Below are 18794 nucleotides of genomic sequence, written 5' to 3'. Positions count from 1 at the left end.
TCAATGTAGAACTGAAGAAACATCAATGTTTCAGAGAGGACCCATTACCTGTACATGTTACCCAGCAGGTTGCCTCTTTAAGAGCTGCAGGTCTCTCTAAGCTGGTCTATAGTTTAATAGTGTGTCCATTGTCTGCTGTTCTCTGTGCTGCTGTCTCTGGAGACCGCCACCAAAGAGAGAAAGAGCTTGATACAATTAATTCACCTCAGACCCTCATCACCACCTTTGTTTATTGGTCCTTTCTCACCGTTCTCGCCTTACATCCATCCCTCTATCCCTCCCTTTCTCTAGGTCTCTCTCGCTCCCTCTTCCACTGACCAGCTGCTTTCCTCTTCTCCACCCTCACCACTACTACCTGGCCCAGGGAGGACCAGCCCACTCCACCCCACCCATCCTGTTCCCGCAGGTAAACCAGAGACGCCCAAGGCACACCCTAGCTAGGAAAGACCCAGGATCGCCTTACGGCCTAGCTGAAAAGGGCTCTTTCTAAAACAGTGAGTACATCACAGCCCCACTTTGAACAAAAAGGCCCAGGGAGTCAAGGGACCAGACCCCCTTTCAGGGCTTTGTCTGTCCGCCTGCTCTAAGCTCTGACTCAGACAGAGACTTGGACTGCACTCAAGAACTGGGATTGGAGAAACATTACAGATACACAAGTGAGGAAGACATACGATCAAAGCCTGCAGGATATTTTATTGCATTTTCACGTCAGCCAAACTAAACATAAACTTTTAAAAATAGTTAAGGAAACCAGGATGGAAATAAGTCCCTGGCCCATGGCCCCAGTAAGCACTGATTTGACTTCTACATTAAAACTGGACAACATTTACATGAAAAGATATGTCTTTTGATGATCATTATTTCAAAAACATTTTAATATTTACTGTAAGTGTGATGCAGGTCATTTCAACAATTCTAGGGATCCTATTTGTAGTGTTATTACTCTGCTTCGTTTTGTGTCCTACAAATCATTTTGTAAAAGTATTGGTGCATTTAAAGTGACATGGAGCACTAATCCTGGCTCCCACTGACAAACTAAACCCACCAGAGGTAAAGTGTGTGTGTGTGTGTGTGTGTGTGTGTGTGTGTGTGTGTGTGTGTGTGTGTGTGTGTGTGTGTGTGTGTGTGTGTGCGTGCGTGTGTGTTTTGGCACAGAACAAAGCTTACTGTAAGTACCTGAAAGTCCCCCTCTTAACCCTGTCGACTTGTTGTCCTCCAGGGTCCAAAATTAACACTTTTCTGGGCACCACTAAACCCAACTTATTACTTTTACACTTTTTTTTCTGGAAGTAATGGTCAATAAACTTCACTTACATGGAATCATATCTAACGTTTGAGTTAAAAAGCTGAAATTGTGAACTATTTTGACTAATAGTTAAGATCAGAGGAAGGCATGTAGAAGTTTAGTCAGGGTGGGTTTTTTTTTCAAATGCTATAACATTGAATAAAACACAGAACATTAAATGAAAGTAGTGAACTGATCCTTCATTTAACTTGTGCAGAGCATTGTATGGAACCATCCATGTTATTTTTGAGAAATTAAGTTGAAAGGAACCCAAATATTCTAATACATAGAAATTATGAAAACGGGTCAAATTTGACTCGAGGACAACAGAAGGGTTAACCTTCAATCTCTGGCTGAGCTGTTCCTGAAATTCAGCAACAGTTCACGGAGCCGGCACAAAATGACAGAAACACCAGAGACGACAGCAGACAACATATACCTCACATAATATTCATAAGTAACGATTCAGAATTTAGTATATTCTCCTTTTGTTAACCGAGCAAGAGCACTTAAAAAAGTAAGCAATTATTTTGTAGTTGGAACCCAATCTAAAAAACGTTTCACGTTGTAATATCGCAGGAAGCTTAGTAAGTAAAATTTGACTTAAACCATATATTATCTATACAACTGTCACTGAATTAGTGGTCATAGCATTCCTGTCCCATTCAGATGTCTAGTTTGAATCCAGCTGTGAATAAAATGTGCACATATGGCAGCAAAATCACCACAGCTATTATTCACTCACAGCATTCACATGAGGTGGTTCAGAATAATGAAAAATACATAAGGCAAAAATGTATTACCATGGACAATTTTTTTTTCTTCCCTTTATTTTATAGAGACAGTGGATAGACAGGAAAGGGGGAGAGAGATGGGGGGACAACACGCAGCAAAGGGCAGCAGGCCGGACTCGAACCCACGCCGCTGGAGGACCCAGCCAACGCGGGGCGAACGCTCCCACTGGGCAAGCCAGAGGCCGCCCCACCACGGGCACCTGTTGTTGTTTGGATATGATTGAATATGGCCCAAAAGGGGTTAAGATAACTAATGCATACAATCATTTGAAAAACACTGGAGGTTTCACTGTATTCTTTATGGCAAAGAGAAGTGATGTGTGCTATGGGAAATGGTCAGCAGAGGGCGTTGCATATTCTCAAAATGTATACAGTCTAACAATATCACCCTACTGCTTTCAACTTTCTATAAACAGCTGGCTAAGTCTTTAATTTGAAAACAACTTCTCTCCACATAAGTGCATCAAATGCAACAACACGAATACTATGTATGAAAAAGAACTCTAAGATGTATTCATTATAACATCTAGTGCAACATATAAGCCTATGTCTCTCCTTATTGCTTATTGTTCCATTTCTAATAGAAGAATAGAATAGAATGCCTTTTATTGTCATTATACACATGTACAACAATATGTTTATTGTATGGACCAAACACAACAAGGCAAATTCCATGCAAGTAAAAACTTACTTTGGCAATAAATCTAATTCTGATTCTCATGTCAGCAATTTTGAAGACATGCATCATAAAAAAAAAGGTGTATTGCCCCCTTCCATGTTGTTAAAACCATAAATCTCCTGCTGATAAATGTATCTATTCAATTAAATTCAATTATACTTTATTGTCCCCTTGGGGAAACTTTTCTTGGACTCCGGCGCTGAAACTTTAGCTGCACTTTGGTGTGGATTATTTTTCTCAGTGTGGCATTAGAACATTTACTTATGTATAGGGCCTGAACAATGTTTCCACCACAGCATATCACAAATGGTGACATTAGCATCAATGTAGCCTAGTCATCATCAGCCAAAGAAGACAATTAGAAATCAAAACAGTTACACAAAATCCCACAATGTATATAAAACAAAGAGTAAATGAGCTAAATATCTAAACAAAAAATTTAAAAATAAATACATTGAATAAAAATGAATTAAAATAAGAACGGGTTGAAATCAAATTCTAAGTTCAGACACAGTTTTAAAAATGTTACCTTTTCTATTGTGTTTGACAATATGCAGAGTTTATCAAATAAAAAAAATGCTTATGAAGTTCATAACAACGGGCTATATATGACATATATTGCTGTTAAAATTTCAAAATGTGATAAATAAAATTCCATTCACCACCACTGAACTACTACCACTGTGAGAAAATGTATTTGTTTGAAATTTGAGGGAACTGATCCTTTAAAGCCTTCTCCTGTCTGTCAGATATAACCGAGGGCAGAATTACCACAATAACAGGCTGGATGCCATTGCGGAAGTGCCAGAGACTGTTTGGGCCTTCTTATATACTGTCTATGGCTGTATCCATGGCTGTATCGTTCCCATGGTATCGTGACCCCTCCCCAGCCAGGAAAAGCTTCAACGCGAGCGGAGTCAACAGGCTGCTCAGAAGCCTGTTGAGGAGAGAAGTGAGAGGAGACGCCACCAGAGATGGCCCAGGCGAATATCTCGGTGACGGAGAGCCAGTTCAGGTGTCCCGTCTGCTTGGACCTCCTGAAGAACCCGGTGTCCACCCCGTGCGGACACACCTACTGCATGTCGTGCATCAACAACTACTGGGACCAGGCGGATTCGGGCCAGTTCAGCTGCCCGCAGTGCCGGGAGACGTTCAGCCCTCGGCCGGTGCTCCGGAGGAACACGGTGCTAGCCGAAGTCGTCGACAAACTCAAACTGAGTGAAATGGTTATGGAGCCGGAGCTTTACCTGGAGGGAGTCGGGGAAGTACCGTGCGACTTCTGCCCGGTGGAGAGCAAGCTGAGGGCGGCTAAGTCGTGTCTGGTTTGCCTGGCGTCTTTCTGCGAGCTCCACGTTCTGCCGCACCGGGAGGTTGGCACGCTGCGGCGGCACAAGCTGGTGGCCGCGGTGGAGTGCTTGGCGGAGCGGCTGTGCGCCCAGCACCGACTGGGTCTGGAGCCCGCGGGGAGCGGCTCTGAGGTGGAGTGGAGCGGGGACTGCCTGCTGTGCGAGGCAGACCAGGAGGAAGTGCACAATGTGGACGCCCAGAGAGCCAGGAGACAGGTACAGAGACACACTTGAGGTTTCATACTATATTACTAATTTTGGGCTCTCAGACTTGACACTATCTATTCAGAGTCTCTCTACTGGAGGAGGGCTCCATAATCTGATCCTTAAATTATGTGTATTTATTATGTCAGGGACGCACAGACAAATTTGATCGAAGAGTTTTCCAAATTCTCAAGTGGCAAAATCTCTGACAATAATATTTACAGCTTTTAAAGGATCACCAGATACTAGAATAAAACACTTAGGCCTAAACCCAGAGATTCTCACACGCTTTCTCTGTGGAACCCATACAGATATGTGTTAACAAACCTGATGTTGTGTATTACTTGCTGTATTGATCCATGTGAGTCAAGTCAACCCAAACTAAATTGCTTTAAGAAACTGACACGGCCAATAAAGGACTTTAATCTAATTTAATTAAAAACAATATCCCATCATGTCAAATCACCTTTCTGTCATTAACTGACAACCAGAAACAAACAGTTCTCTGTCCTCTTTCAAAAAAAATCTCCCAGACATTACCTAGAATTAAAAAGTGTTAGAAGATTGAATGATAAATGTTGATCAAACAAATGTGATGGCAAAATGCAGTCTGGGCTGACTCGTATTCAGCTTGTTCTTGATACGTTTTGAGCCAGTTAAAATAAAGTTCATCCTGCTAAACTAAGTCATCTTGACTTTTGTTTACAAGCCCTATAGTTTACATGTAGCAACTGGGCAGTGTTGGTTTAATGGTCCAGACTTTTCCATTGTCATATGAATGGATGAAAGCGTACTGGAAGAGGTGTATTTGCACACTGACAGGTGTGCCGGAAGATGGGAGAGACCTTGTTGTCTCATATTGTAAAAGTGTATTGCACATCGTTAGGCCACTTACATTAGATGGAAATCAAAATCCAATCAAACAACAGTAAAAATTAATAAATAATTGTAGTAGATCAAATAAAGCCCATAACAAATAATAATCAAAACCATTCAGAATTGTTTGTGTAATAGCATCTGTTTTTATTTTATGACTTGCAGCACCTTTTGCCACGCTTCAGACTAAGTCTACAACTGTTAAGTTAAACTTTAAACATTCTTGTTTGTGCTGTCAGTATTTTTAACAACTCTGTACTTTAAATATAAACCACAGGGGTGGGGTTGCAAGGGGTCATCTTGTCCGTGATTGGCTGGAACGTGGTTTGTTGTATTTCAGTGCACAGCCTGTGCCCCTAGTGTTTGTTTGACGTTTACGACCCCTGTGTTGTCTCCCGAGACCAGGCTTTTTCACAGTGTATTCAGGGGACAGGCAGCTAGCGGATCAAGGAGAGATGCCCACGATTTGAGACAAAAATGAAATCACGCTGAAACCATGCAGGAACTCATAGTGCACCTTTAATAGATAAAACATCTACAGTGCATAACAAAATCACCACAGCTTTCACCCAATGGACAAACTAAACAAAAAAATGTATTTAAGAGAATGTAGTAGAGATGCTCCTCACAAATACCTGAATGTTGTCTATTAACTGTCTTTGTGTGTGTCAGCTCCAGCTCCAGGGATCTCAGAGGATGATTCAAGAAAGGACACAGAGTGGAGAGAGAAAGTTGGAGGAGTTTCAACAAAGCCTGGAGTCCCTCAAGGTGACACAGGCGCACAAAAAAAAAATATTATTTACTAGGGTTGCCACGATTCTCCAAATCCTCGATTCGATTACATTTTAGATGCTAAGGTCACGGTTCTAAGACCTGATATCACGCGATACTTCCTGACGCTGAGACCGGCGGCAAAGTTGCAAGGGTGGTTTTTCCGCTCACAGGCGCTAGGGGGAAGCGAGACGACCACCATTCAACCCGAAAAAAAGTCATTCCAATGACTCCGAAGCTGTTCAGTTAAGGTAAATTAAGCTAAAAAATTGCATAGTTCCCCTTTAATAATTGTGATGAATGATTGTGATCTTAACATTATTAATTAATTCAATTAATTCATGCTTTATTTTAGTTTGTTTTGTTTTTCTGTAGAGAGTTACATTGTCCCAGGATAGTCTAAATCAGTGGTTTAGACTAGTGGGGTCCGGGGACCCCCAGGGCTCCTTGAGGGGGTTCCAGGGACCCCCGCAAAAAGGGGGTTAATTTCAGCCATAAGTAAGACAATAACATAATGTATGACTATTTTGGTCATGGGTTGCATACACTTTCTGAAATATATCATCGAAAAGCAAAAATCCTATCAGATGGGAAAAAATATTAATTTCAAATGGGGCTCCGTGGGCTAATTTGTGTCAGTAAGGGGGTCCTGGTGTGAAAAAGTTTGGGGACCACTGGTCTTAATGTCTTTATATTAAAGTGTTTAGGCCTGCTAGAAATAGAATTTGGCAGCACACTTCAGGCTCTCAATATAAACTTAGCACAAAAAGTAAGGAAATTTGTGTTTGGTAGATTATTTCTCTGTGGTAACAATGCTTTTTGGTAATAAATCTTATACCGTTGGAAAGCCTGTTTAGTCACCAGCCTGGTCACACACTGCTGTGGGATGGCATCCCATTCTTCAACCAGCATTTGTCGCAAGTCAGCCAACGTGGTTGTGTTGGTCACTCTGGCACGAACAGCACGTCCAAGCTTAAAGTTTATTTAGTCTGGCAATTAATAAAGAGCAATAGCACCAAAGATTGGTGATAAAGGATTGTTGGGATGGCTTAAAATCTCAGAAAACTTTAATGTAATGTTTTTGTTTTGCTCATGTACCTATTATGTGCAAAAAACATTGTAGCTGTCTGAAACTGAATAGAGAGATTATGTATGGCTTTTTGGGCTGATTAAATACTCCTGCGTCTTAGGATAAATAAACTATATTATATACCAAAAGCCATTGGATTTTCCCCCAAAAAATATTGTGACATATCTAAAAACAGGTTGCTTTTCTTAGTTCATGTAAAGTTGGTTGGAAGTTGTAATCGTAGAAGATAGGAGACGAAACTCAAATTGCTGTGTTAAAATGAAATGACAACTTTCCTCAATCTAATATGATTCCTGTTGGTTGAAACGGTACATAACACGTCTTTCTAAACTGTAAAACTATGAGATATCATTGATGACATATAGCTGAGAAGTATCAGTGGATTCACCTGTGCTTTATTGGTTGGAGTTTTTTTCTTTTGCAGTACTTTGGCAGATGAGGTTGCCATTAAAGATTCACTGTTTCTTAGAAAGAGTTTTCTACAAGTTTGAATTCTCTGCTGCATGGTGTCTTTAAGTATTTACTGTGTTTTACTCTAACTGTGTGTGTGTGTGTGTGTGTGTGTGTGTGTGTGTGTGTGTGTGTGTGTGTGTGTGTGTGTGTGTGTTTTTCAGTTGTCAGTGTCGGCTGTTTTGGAGGACAGTGATTCTCTGTTTGCAGACATGGCACTCCGCCTGGAGAAGACCAAGGCAGAGGTAAGGAGCAGGGGCTAGAAGTACCAGTTGTAATGATACCAATAGATGTAGCAGTTGGAGTGGTAGTAGTCTATATCGACGACGTTTCATTTCCGGCGATTGTTCAGGTGCCACCCCAAAATTCCGCCGGATGTTCGTCACTTTCCACTTTCTTTGCGTTGGCATTCTAAACTCCGGTGGATTCATGAGGACTATGGTTAGCTGCTCCTCAGATCTCTGCAGGGTAAATCCAGACAGCTACCTAGACTATCTGTCCAATCTGAGTTTTCTGTTGCACGACTAAAACAACCTTTGAACGTACACGTGATCCACCAAAACAAGTTCCTTCCCGAGGCTATTTTGCAGCGGCACCGTGGCTTCATCCGGCGCTTAGCGTCGCCCAAGACGATTGTGATTGGTTTAAAGATATGCCAATAAACCAGAGCACGTTTCTATCCCTTCCCAGAATGCTGTGTGGACTAGCTAGACCCTCCTCTGCAGCGCTGTGGAGGAAGGTCTGGCAATGCGAGACTAGAGTGGTAGTTATAATGGCAGGGATTCTCTTGGCAACCAGTATTAGCAGCAGTACTCAGAAGAGTAGCTGAAGTAGCCTTAGGCTACATTTAGACGACAACAGTCTCGCTAAAAAACAGAAACGTTTTTCCTTCTATGTTTTAAAAAGTTCCGTGTTTAGACTGCATTGTTTTGAATGGATTGCTGAGGTCCACCTGGGAGTTTTACTATAGTGCGAGGGGTATGTGGGAATGAGATGGCGCCGTTTCCAGTCTGGCTACACAGACACCAGTTTTGCTAGTTTTCACGGCGATTCAAAAGATTTCACTCTGGAACCCGGTTTCAAAAGTTTTCGTTTGTAGCCCCCCCCGAAACGCCAGTGGCGTGTAAACGAACGGCCAGAACGTAAACATTCTTTTGCGTATTATGTTGAAAACGTTGCACTGTACACGGCCTCTTAGAAGCAGTAGTTCCTGTATTAATTGTAGCAGAAGCTGTAAATGTAGCACAAGTAATACACTTAAACAGCTCTAAGGAGGTTAATGGGAACTGTAGTTAATAGTACTACAATGCTTACGAAATAATAATTCTTATATGTTTGTTAAAATGACTGGAGTTGTTCCGTTCTGTCCAATGCACTTGTTCAAATCAATTCAGTTGATTTAAGAAGGGGACAGTGCAAATTAATAAAGCGCATGGTTTTACATGGGTTAAAATGCCAGAATTAACCAAAAGGCTATTTTTTTTTAATCTGTAGTCCTTTGGCTTTTAAAGCTATAGTGCGTGGCTTCTTCCGCCCCCATGAGGAATTCTAAGTTATGACAACAAAACTGTTGGCGCGTCCACATGATGCAAGCCTTCCGTGACCGCGCACCGCCATACTGAGAAATACAGAGGGAGTTGTGTGGAGCTGATAGTCTTAATTAGCTTTGTAGCAACTCATTTGGCAATGGCTTGAATGTAACGGACGTTGATTAATATCAAAACGTTACGCACTAAAGCTTTAGAATACAAAGAAACAAAAAAGAGAGCAAAGCAGAACTTAACACAAAACGAGACGAAGCACAGAAGCAAAAAGATTAGCAACAGAACGGTTTGATTCGTGCATCCATGCTGTACTTGTGTGCCGTTCAGGTTCGAGCGAGGCTAGAGGCAAGGGAGCGAGCGGTGGTTGGGAGGGCGGAACGAGACGTAGAGGTGCTGGAGAAAGACCTGGAGGAGCTCAGGAGGAGAGACGAGGAGATCAGTCAGCTTCTGCAAACAGAGGACACTGCCCATTTCCTACAGGTGAGACACAGTCATGACACATGAACCCTAACCATAACTCTAACCATATCTTGTCATGTCAAAACCGAATGACACTTACTAAAAGAAGCGTTATGTCAGAAACGTTTATGACTTGTTTATAATGTTTATGACACGTTCATGACAGTGTCATGTCACTCTTATGTAGATACCTTCAAGTAAAGTGTAACCTAAAGATGCGTCTCCATTTCCTCCCATTGTTGAAAAGTGAAGCCAAAATATCCCGGGCACTGGCATCTTGTAATTTCGAAACCATGTCTGCTCAGCAGTGAGTCAATCACAGGTGTCAATCATGACATTTCACCCCCTTTTTACAGCATCAAATAACTAAATAAAAACAAATTCATCACAAAAAAAATGAGCACTTGAACAAACATCAGCGCGATAAGAAAGGAAATTATCTTTGGAAAAAGAATGATTTGACGATGATTTGCTAGTTTACTGTCGCAGCCACCAGGGGGCGATCAAGATGTTTTGGCTTCCCTTTTGTGAAGCCGTCAAGCCGTCCATCTTTATATACAGTCTATTTTTGGGAGCCCTTGTCACATTTCAGATGTCTGAGTCCACCAAAGAGACATTTCCTATCCAAACTTCTCAGATGGTTTGAGTTTAATAACCAATGTCCAATGTTTCACCAAAAGTAAAGGATCTTAGTACGGATGCTTGGTACGGATCTTAGAAGAGATCTGAGTACTTCTTCCACCACTGCACATTACCAAGTCTTGCATTTCTTTTTCATTTCATGTTTATTTGATAGGGACAAATGCTACCACATAGACATTAGAACAACACATCTCCAACGTACAGCATCACAGCATTTATAGCTGTTGCCAATTTTGAATGCCCAACCCTAGAAGCTAATGGTATTTGGTATTCACCCATTACATCTAATGCATCCTGGAGGCCATAAGAAGTCACCAGAGTGCGTACTGCTCAGAGAGATTAGCCTGTGTAGATGGAGGATGGAGGAGGAAGAAAGGATGTGAGAGGAGAATGAGTCAGCAGTAACCAGTGGAAAAAGACAGCGGCCACTTAAGTGCTATTTTCAAATTCAATTGTACAAGGAATTAAGGAAGGAGGAAGGGAGCGCTGTGGATGCTAAGTCAGGCTGTATTTTCCACTCTCTCTCTCTTTCTCAATTCAAAGAATTGAAAGTGCATCTTTTTTTTTCCTATCTCCCCTGTTGAGCAGTGAGCACATAATACGCTCCTCTCTGGGCCGCCATGTCGGTCTGAGTCTTCCTGTCTCTACTGCCAGTTGGTGGTCACTGAGCCTGTGTTTAGTCAGGTTCCGTCTCTGCTTTGTGTCTCTGACAGTGTGCAGATACTCAGACAGTTTATATTCTCTGTTTAGAGTCAAATAACAATGTAGTCTACTTTGTGATCTTGTTTTTATTTCTCCAATGTTCTAAATATTAATCTTTTGAATGTCTGTCTCTCTCTCTCTCTCTCTCTCTCTCTCTCTCTCTCTCTCTCTCTCTCTGTATCGGCCCAGGTGGCTCCCCTGCTATGTGTCCCTCTTTCCACCAGTCTGCACTATCGAGCCCTCAGCCTGCCCTCAGAGGGATTCAGCGGTGCCTGGGGAGCGCTGTGCCACCTCCGCAGCCGCATGGAGGAGGTCTGTAGGGAGGAAGTGGACAAGATCAGCCGCGCAGGTACAGCAGATGCCCTACAGGCAGGACAAAAGTCACTGAGGATATACTGAATACTAATAAATAGACTAAGTACTCAAACATGCAGACACAAGCTCCATGGGCAAATTTATAGACTGAGCGAATACAACTTAAAATACAGCAAATTCAGCATATATAAAGTAGGGCTGCACGATATGAGTAAAATATCTAATTGTGATTATTTTGACTGATGTTGCGATTGCGATATGATTCACGATATTGGAGGCAATGATCACTTTTGTATCATTATTCTCATTTCCATCAAAAAGAAATTCACTGATGATTTTTGTGAGGATCTGTACCAAACAAAGATTTTTTTCTTTAGTCTGTTGGATAGGATTTGTAGGCCGGGACGTCTCTGCAGCAATACTTCATTCAGAACGGTTTGACACATACTTTGCCTTTAACAGATATTGCGCCCCCACCCTGCGATTTGGATATTGCATTAGTCCATTTTGCGATTTGAATACATAGTAGCAATTAATTGTGCAGCCCTAATATAAAGTAGATTTAAATATACAAAATGCCAAGTGCATACTCTCACATATATGTGCTCAGTTTCATAGTATGATTAATTTTTCTTTCCAGTTAATGACAACCACGTGTTGGGCGCAGAATGTGTAAAAGGTAAGCATTAGAAACATGATACACACACACACACACACACACACACAGACACACACACACACACGCCCTCTGTGACAGTGTCAGGTCTGAGGTGACCCATTTTTACCAGGCTGAAGGTTTTGACATGACATTTAACACTGCAAGGAACAGTGGATGTGTTAATTATTCATGCTGAAGAGGACAGGCCGATGTCTGATATAACGCTGTCTGGCTCATATCCAGCTCTGCCTTGTTCTAGTCAGTGCAGTTCAGTTTAGTTTAGACTAGCTTTGCCAGACATTCCTCCACAGCGCTGCTGAGGAGGGTCTGGCTAGTCCACACAGCATTCTGGGATGGGAGAGCAACGTGCTCTGGTTTATTGGCATGTCTTTAAACCAATCACAATCGTCTTGGGTGATGCTAAGTGCAGGTTGAAGCCACGGTGCCGCTGCAAAATAGCCTCGGGAAGGAACTTGTTTTGGTGGAACGTGTACGTTCAAAGGTTGTTTTAGTCGTGCAACAGAAAACTCAGATTGGACAGATAGTGTCTCTCTCTCTATATATATATATATATATATATATATATATATATATATATACATACACTAAATACTATTCATATCCATTGTATTGAGGAGGTGCAGAGAACTTCAAACCTCAGCAAATACAACCAACACTATCGGCAGGGCATCATACTACTCGGGGTAAGTGGAAAATGTGGGATTTATTTGTAATTGTTGGTGGACTCACTCTTTAACTCACACAAAGAGCTGGTTTTGGTTTTGTAAGCATGCTAACTAACCAGCAGGCTTTTTTTTTTATTCTACCATTATTTTACTTTATGTACCTCTTATAATTTATTTCTGTTGTACTACTGCAACAACCAAATCCCTGGGCTGAAAGTGACGCATGAAGGCACAGATTTTTACTGAGATTGTGTCATTTTTCCACTAACAATGAATTTCACCAAAATCCTTTAAAAGATGCTACTCACATACACATTGTAAATGTAGTGACTTTATTGTTTGGTACTAATGCTACATGCTCAAATGCTTGGCAAGGTTTGTTTGTTAACTAGGTCTCATTACTGAATAGTCTTATTTATTGGATTTATGGAACCATTATTTCCCAGGCACTCCCTGTTACTGGTTACTGTGCTTGTTCCTTCTTCCTTCCTTTTTTATCATTTCTGTCTCACTCATCCTCTCTTTTTCTTACTTTTTATTCCAATTCCTGTTGTTTCTCTCCCCCACCCTCTCACTCCTATTCAATGCATTTATTCCATTCCGTTCATTTAAAAGTACTAAATACCAGTTTCTCTGTGTCTTTCTCTCACGTGTCTCCTGTCAGCAGTGCCGGTGTTGTTCCCTCTGTCCTCTTTGTCACTGCAGCCGGCTGATCAGAGGATGAGGGCAACTTTCCTCAGGTGTAAGTACCATGTTTATCCTCCATCCCTTCTACTTCTCAAACTTTCCACCTCATCATTACATTTCTTTCCTTTGTCCTTTCTCTTCTCTCCCCCTAGTGCACCAATTCAGAATCTCTCTTCTTAGTTTCTTTCTGACACTCTTTCCTTCTCCTTTTCTCCTTCTTCTTTCCATGCCTCGAGTTCCCCAGATAATGAGATTCCTGCTGGGAAATCTGAGAGCCCAGTGTGGAGCCTTATCAATGATGGATGGCAATCATACTGTATTTATGACATCCAGGTCCATCATTAAAAGCCCAACCTTGTCCCGACAGAAACAAGCCAGCTGACAGGATGACAGAGTACCAACGCCTGGTTGGCCATTAATAATTAATTTGGTCAGAGGAGGATTAAGGTTATGTGTGTAATTTATCCTCTCTGTGCCAAAATGTCTACGGGACGGCTTAACATCTGTCAGTGTCCCACTAAACTCTGGAACCCCGAAAACTGAGAGCGGCAGAGTAGAAAGGAGAAACAGGAAAGACATATCTTTGAGGACTGATTTCAACCAAGTCTGGGTCAACAATTTTCAGTACCCTGATCCCACTTCTGCCATTAGTTTTGCAGGTTTGTAGTATTGGACAAATAAAAATGATGGTGGGAGATGAGATGATAAGGTATAATCAAAGTTATCACATTTCATCCTAAGGGGAACATGAATGTACCAAATTTCTATAGAAATCCATTCAATAGTTTTATTGGACCACCATTTACCATTCAAGCCATGCCACTAGTGTGACTAAAAATATTAAATCTTAATGATTATTTTAAATGACAATTACAAGTTCCCAAAGCCCAAGGCTACATCTTTAAATTGCTTCTTTTATAAACGTCTAGTTATCCAATTTACAATAATAACAAACGGCAAATATGTTTACATGTTTGCTTGCTTAAATGGCTACTGGTTAGTCAATTAATTCGATTTATGTTGCCCAAAGTCACACATTTGTTTTACAGTCTGTACAGCAAATAAAAACCATCTATCCTTAGACCTTCGGTCTGGATAAGGAAGAAAACTAAAATTGATTATCAGCGTTGTCGTCAACTAAGTTTTGATCGATCACCGTGTTTAGGATTATTTGATACAGTTTGTGATAGGATTTCATACTTTGGCGCCATCTGGTGGGAGTGTCAAGAACGCGAGATGAATGGGCTGAAAGCGACGCATGAAGTGCACCGATTTTTACTGAGATTGTGTCTTTTTTGTTATCAACTAAGTTTTGATCGATCAGCGAATCGATTAAACAACTGATCCTTTCAGTAATACCAGGTGAATCCATTCGTGAGTAGGCTGTCATTAAGCCGGCTAAATGAGCATGTAGGTGTCTGACCCGCTATTTCTTTAAATTTCAGGAGTTTGGACACACACATTTTGAAGATCAAAGCGAGGATTGTGGTTTAATATTGTTTTTTACAAACATGTTTATGCCACTGCAAAACTCTCTGCATGGCTACTTTTCCAATCTGGCTGTTTGGGGAACTCCCTGATTAGTGATCAACAACCTTCGGTCCGTCCATCTCTCTTGTAGAATATTGTTTTTTCTTTGGGGCAGTAAAAATCTCAATTCCTGCCTCTTGACTCTTCAATTTCATTGCTTTTCCAGTTTTATGTCATCTGTCCCTGGACCCTGACACAGCCCACCCTACTCTGCTTCTCCTGGAGAGGCCCCCGGGCGCCCACTGTGGCGAGGAGACCCGACCCTACCCCCCTCACCACCAGCGCTTTGATTCAGTGGCCCAGGTCCTGTGCAGGGAGGGCCAGTTTGGAGGTGCCAGCTACTGGGAGGTGGAGTGGAGGGGTGGGGGATGGGTCGACATTGGCGTCACTTATCGAGGTATCGGACGTAAAGGTGGCGGAAAACCCTGCCTGCTGGGGCGCAACGAGAACTCTTGGCGGCTAAGGTGTACACACGCGGGATACGCTGCCTGGCACGACAACCGTAAGACCACGGTGGCTGCACCGCCCTGCCCCAGGATCGGCGTTTTCCTGGAGCGTCAGAAAGGAGTGCTATCCTTCTACAGCATATCGGACGCAGTGGTACTCCTGCACACCTTTCGTTGCCCGTTCTCTCAGCCGCTGTACCCGGCCTTCCGCCTGGACCTGGACTCCACCCTGCTCATCTGCCCCTATGAGGGAGGCAATGGAAACCCGACCTAACCTTTCCCCCCTTTCCTCATCCAGGACACATCTACATTTAACTACTGCAAGAAAGTGCTGTTCACTCAACTTATTAATATAAAGACTAGAAAATATTACTGAATCGCCAGACCTATCTCCACAGCACTGTGGAGTAAGGTCGGGCTACACCACAGATGCATTCTGGGATAGGAGAAAAAAAAACACTGGGTTGTTTACAATTCTTCAAAGGTCCTATTTCATGCTTATTTTCAGGTTCATACTTGTATTTGGGGTTTTTACTAGAACAGGTTTACATGCTTAAATGTAAAAACAAACAAAAAAAAAACCTGTGTTCACTCACTGTATTCATTAGCGCCTGTCTCTTTAAGCCCCCCCTCCCAAAAAAGCTCAGTCTTCTCTGATTGGTGAGCCTTTCCGGGTCTTCCACATCTGCGCTCTCGCAGTCTCTGCACCGTCATTGCAGTCAAGGAATGACTCTAACGGCACTGTAGCGGCACTTTCTACCTATAAACGGTATAGTTGTGACATCACAACCGTACAGAAGTTCTGACGGCTCGTTTAAAGGCACAGATTCTAAATACGGACTGTGTGCATTTATCTGTGGATGGAGCGTTTTGATACTTTCAAAGTATTATACAGCACCTCGACCTGCTTTATAATCAAAAAAGACCTGAAATCTCAGTTTTTATAATATGGCACCTTTAAACCAATCACAACCATCTTGGGGGCGTACCTAAACTCCAGACGCAGCGACGGTGGCTCTGCAAAGACAAGTTCCTGTCTTGGGAAGGACATTTTTGAGGTGGAACAGTAGCACTGAGCAAAAGAACTGAATTTTCACCCATTATTATATATTATTTAATTATACTATATAATATTTAGTAATTGCGACTACCGACAGCAGATTCTTTTCTTTATCAACTTCACTGCCATGTGACATGGAATTGTAAGCTGCTAAAGTGACCTTAGCTTCAGATTTAGACTAATTAAAGGCCATATTGTAGCAGATGGTCTTTCATTGGGTCATGACTGTCATGCCATTTGAGGTCATTTTATTTTATCCAGGTGAGTTTTTGTTTACACCACATTGCAGGTCTGTCTTTAGAGTAGACTACGATGAATTAAAGAAATAGCTTGATATTTGGGAAATACCCTCTCTCTTTCTTGCCGAGAGTTAGATAAGACGATTGATACCACTTTACTGTCTGCGCCAATGGTAACAAAATCCACTGACCTCTGCACCTCCATGTGGAAAACCACAACTGTCATTCTTTTTACACTTTGGTTTGTGTAAAGATATTTAAACCATGTATAAACATCTGTTTGTTAGCTTCAGAGGCGCTGGTAGCCGGATTTAGTTACCTTTTGGACAGAGCCACGCTAGCTGTTTCTCCCTGTTTCAAGTCTCTGTGCTAAGCTAACCTGCTGCAGGCGATGGCTTCATATGTATTGTGAAAACGTGGGAATGGAATAGATCTTCTCATCGAACTCTTGGCAAACAAAAAATGAAGGGTAATTCCCCAAAAAGTCAAACTATTCCTTTAACGCTGTATTCACATCGCAGGTCTTCTTCATTCACAATTTCAAATGTCTGTTAATGTGATTTTTTTTTTTTTTTTTTCCCCAAGGACCGTGATATCTGTGTAAGTATATAACTAATATTCAGTAATAATACATGATTACATATTTTAAAGTGATGTTATCAAAGGCACACCATCAATCATCAGTGTCAGGCAAACCGCACAAGCCTACACAACCTGGCTATAATTTGGTGACCAATGGTGGAGGATTTAAAATATACTTACTGTCATTGAGTGTTGTCAACTGTCAGCTAACAAACGTGTACTTTGCATGCTTCCAAATCCAATCCTAATGTTATCTAATCACCAATCATAGCTAATCAAGTCAAGTCTAACCTCATATCCAAGTTTAGATTTGAAAAACTGACTTTCTGCAACTTCAAACTCTTCACATGGATGAGAGAACATCAGATGGGTGTTGGATAAGAAGAAACATCAGAATCAGAACTTGAACATTTTATTTAAGTCTGCAACTTTTTTGCCCTTTGATTGTAGAATTACAATAGCCTGGAAATCCAGACCCAAATCCGATAGCTTAAGGTTCTGGCACTGAGTAATGAAAATGGCCCAACTTGAGGGGCGGTACCAAGCATGCGTTTGAAAATCTCACTGCATGCAATTGGATAACACTACGACCAATCACAACAATACACAGGGTGACGTATCCAGAGCCCCATACCTTTAGCTACCAGCAGAGCTAACTGGTAGATTAAACTGTCGTCTTCTGTTTAGCTCGCCTCTGGCCCGCCTATATCAGATACACCGATGTGATTGGTGCAGCTCGGCTACAAGGGCATAGTTAATGAGTTAATGAGAGACTCGCTGAGCAAATTTAAATTGTGCTCTCGTGAGAACTCTGGATTTCCAGGGTAGCATTACAAGGGACATGCTAATTGTACCACAGTTTCCAAATGTCCAAGTGCCCTTGCCTTCCATCTGAATGGATGCCATACTGTAGCCACAGTTTTTCTTTGATTGTGGGAATGTTTTTCTTTGCCTCGTTGAAGTTTTGTTTTTAAATGGCGCTATTCCAGATGATTGTGATCACTTGACCGAGCACTGTGTGAGGCCTTTAAACCAAACTGTCTGTGGAATGGGAAAGGATCAACTATTTTAATTCCAAAGACACAACAAGAAGGGTACATAGAATCTAATTATTACATGTAACTTTGTTTGAGGGCATGTGTAAAAAGTAGTCTTAAAAACTAAAAGCTTTATTAAAACATTAACAGGAAATGTATTTAAAATAACATCAAACCTAAAAGGTGTTGCGTCTATGCTACGTAATACCTCGGAAGCTAAATTCAACACATGCGATTCTGAAAAATGATATTTCCGAATTTGCAGGTCTTGTAGGTCAATCCAAAGTAAGAAACAATTGTTTTTGCCATGAAGTGTATTATTCCATAAGCTGTAGAACATTAACAGAAGTGCTGGTCTGTAAAATCATGTAGCATTTTCTCACTCTGTTTACTCACTGTGGTTCTGTTCTTAATGTAATTGTAAAATATGTTGTAATTGTCTGAATGTTGCTTTTTCCAGGATGAGTTTGTTCCATTTGGCTCGCAATAAACTGATCCATGGAGATCTGAACTGGCAGTCTGAGGCTATTTTATATTCCGAACTGAAAATATGAGTACACATTAAACAAGGATTTATACAAGAGGAGTTGTTACCACAGATAAATACTGCCTTTGTTATGCAGGTTGAAGTTGTAGCGTAGGCTATATCTAGTGATTGGTGGCAGGATGTACAGTTTCAGACTGTTAATTTGCACAATAATGACATTTAAAG

The 18794-nt window shown here is 41.5% G+C and overlaps 1 protein-coding gene across 4 annotated transcripts; it reads left to right on the top strand.

Annotated features, from left to right (window-relative positions):
- The first annotated feature begins 296 nt into the window (after positions 1-296).
- LOC144533237 (E3 ubiquitin/ISG15 ligase TRIM25-like) lies at positions 297-18593 on the top strand. Of its 4 annotated transcripts, none has more exons than XM_078274502.1 (10): positions 297-494; positions 2125-4320; positions 5857-5952; positions 7660-7740; positions 9367-9519; positions 11032-11191; positions 11798-11836; positions 12454-12519; positions 13169-13243; positions 14885-18593. In XM_078274502.1, exons 2-10 carry the CDS (start codon positions 3733-3735, stop codon positions 15436-15438), a joined length of 1812 nt encoding a protein of 603 aa, XP_078130628.1. In that variant the 5' UTR covers positions 297-494; positions 2125-3732; the 3' UTR covers positions 15439-18593. The 4 variants fall into 4 exon arrangements, with proteins under 4 accessions (XP_078130628.1, XP_078130620.1, XP_078130611.1 ...); XM_078274494.1 differs by having other exon boundaries at positions 13166-13243; XM_078274485.1 differs by having other exon boundaries at positions 12451-12519.
- Positions 18594-18794: the final 201 nt, after the last annotated feature.

Source organism: Sander vitreus, chromosome 2, assembly GCF_031162955.1.
Source record: "Sander vitreus isolate 19-12246 chromosome 2, sanVit1, whole genome shotgun sequence".
In the NCBI taxonomy this organism is placed as follows: domain Eukaryota; kingdom Metazoa; phylum Chordata; class Actinopteri; order Perciformes; family Percidae; genus Sander; species Sander vitreus.
This window is presented reverse-complemented; position numbering and strand designations above follow the sequence as displayed.

Coding starts and splice junctions, on each gene's coding strand:
- LOC144533237 (XM_078274476.1), top strand. CDS start 3,733: ATGGCCCAGGCGAATATCTCGGTGACGGAGAGCCAGTTCAGGTGTCCC. Junction 11,192..11,797: donor GGACAAGATCAGCCGCGCAG/GTACAGCAGATG, acceptor TTTTCTTTCCAG/TTAATGACAACCACGTGTTG. Junction 13,244..14,884: donor GAGGGCAACTTTCCTCAGGT/GTAAGTACCATG, acceptor TTGCTTTTCCAG/TTTTATGTCATCTGTCCCTG.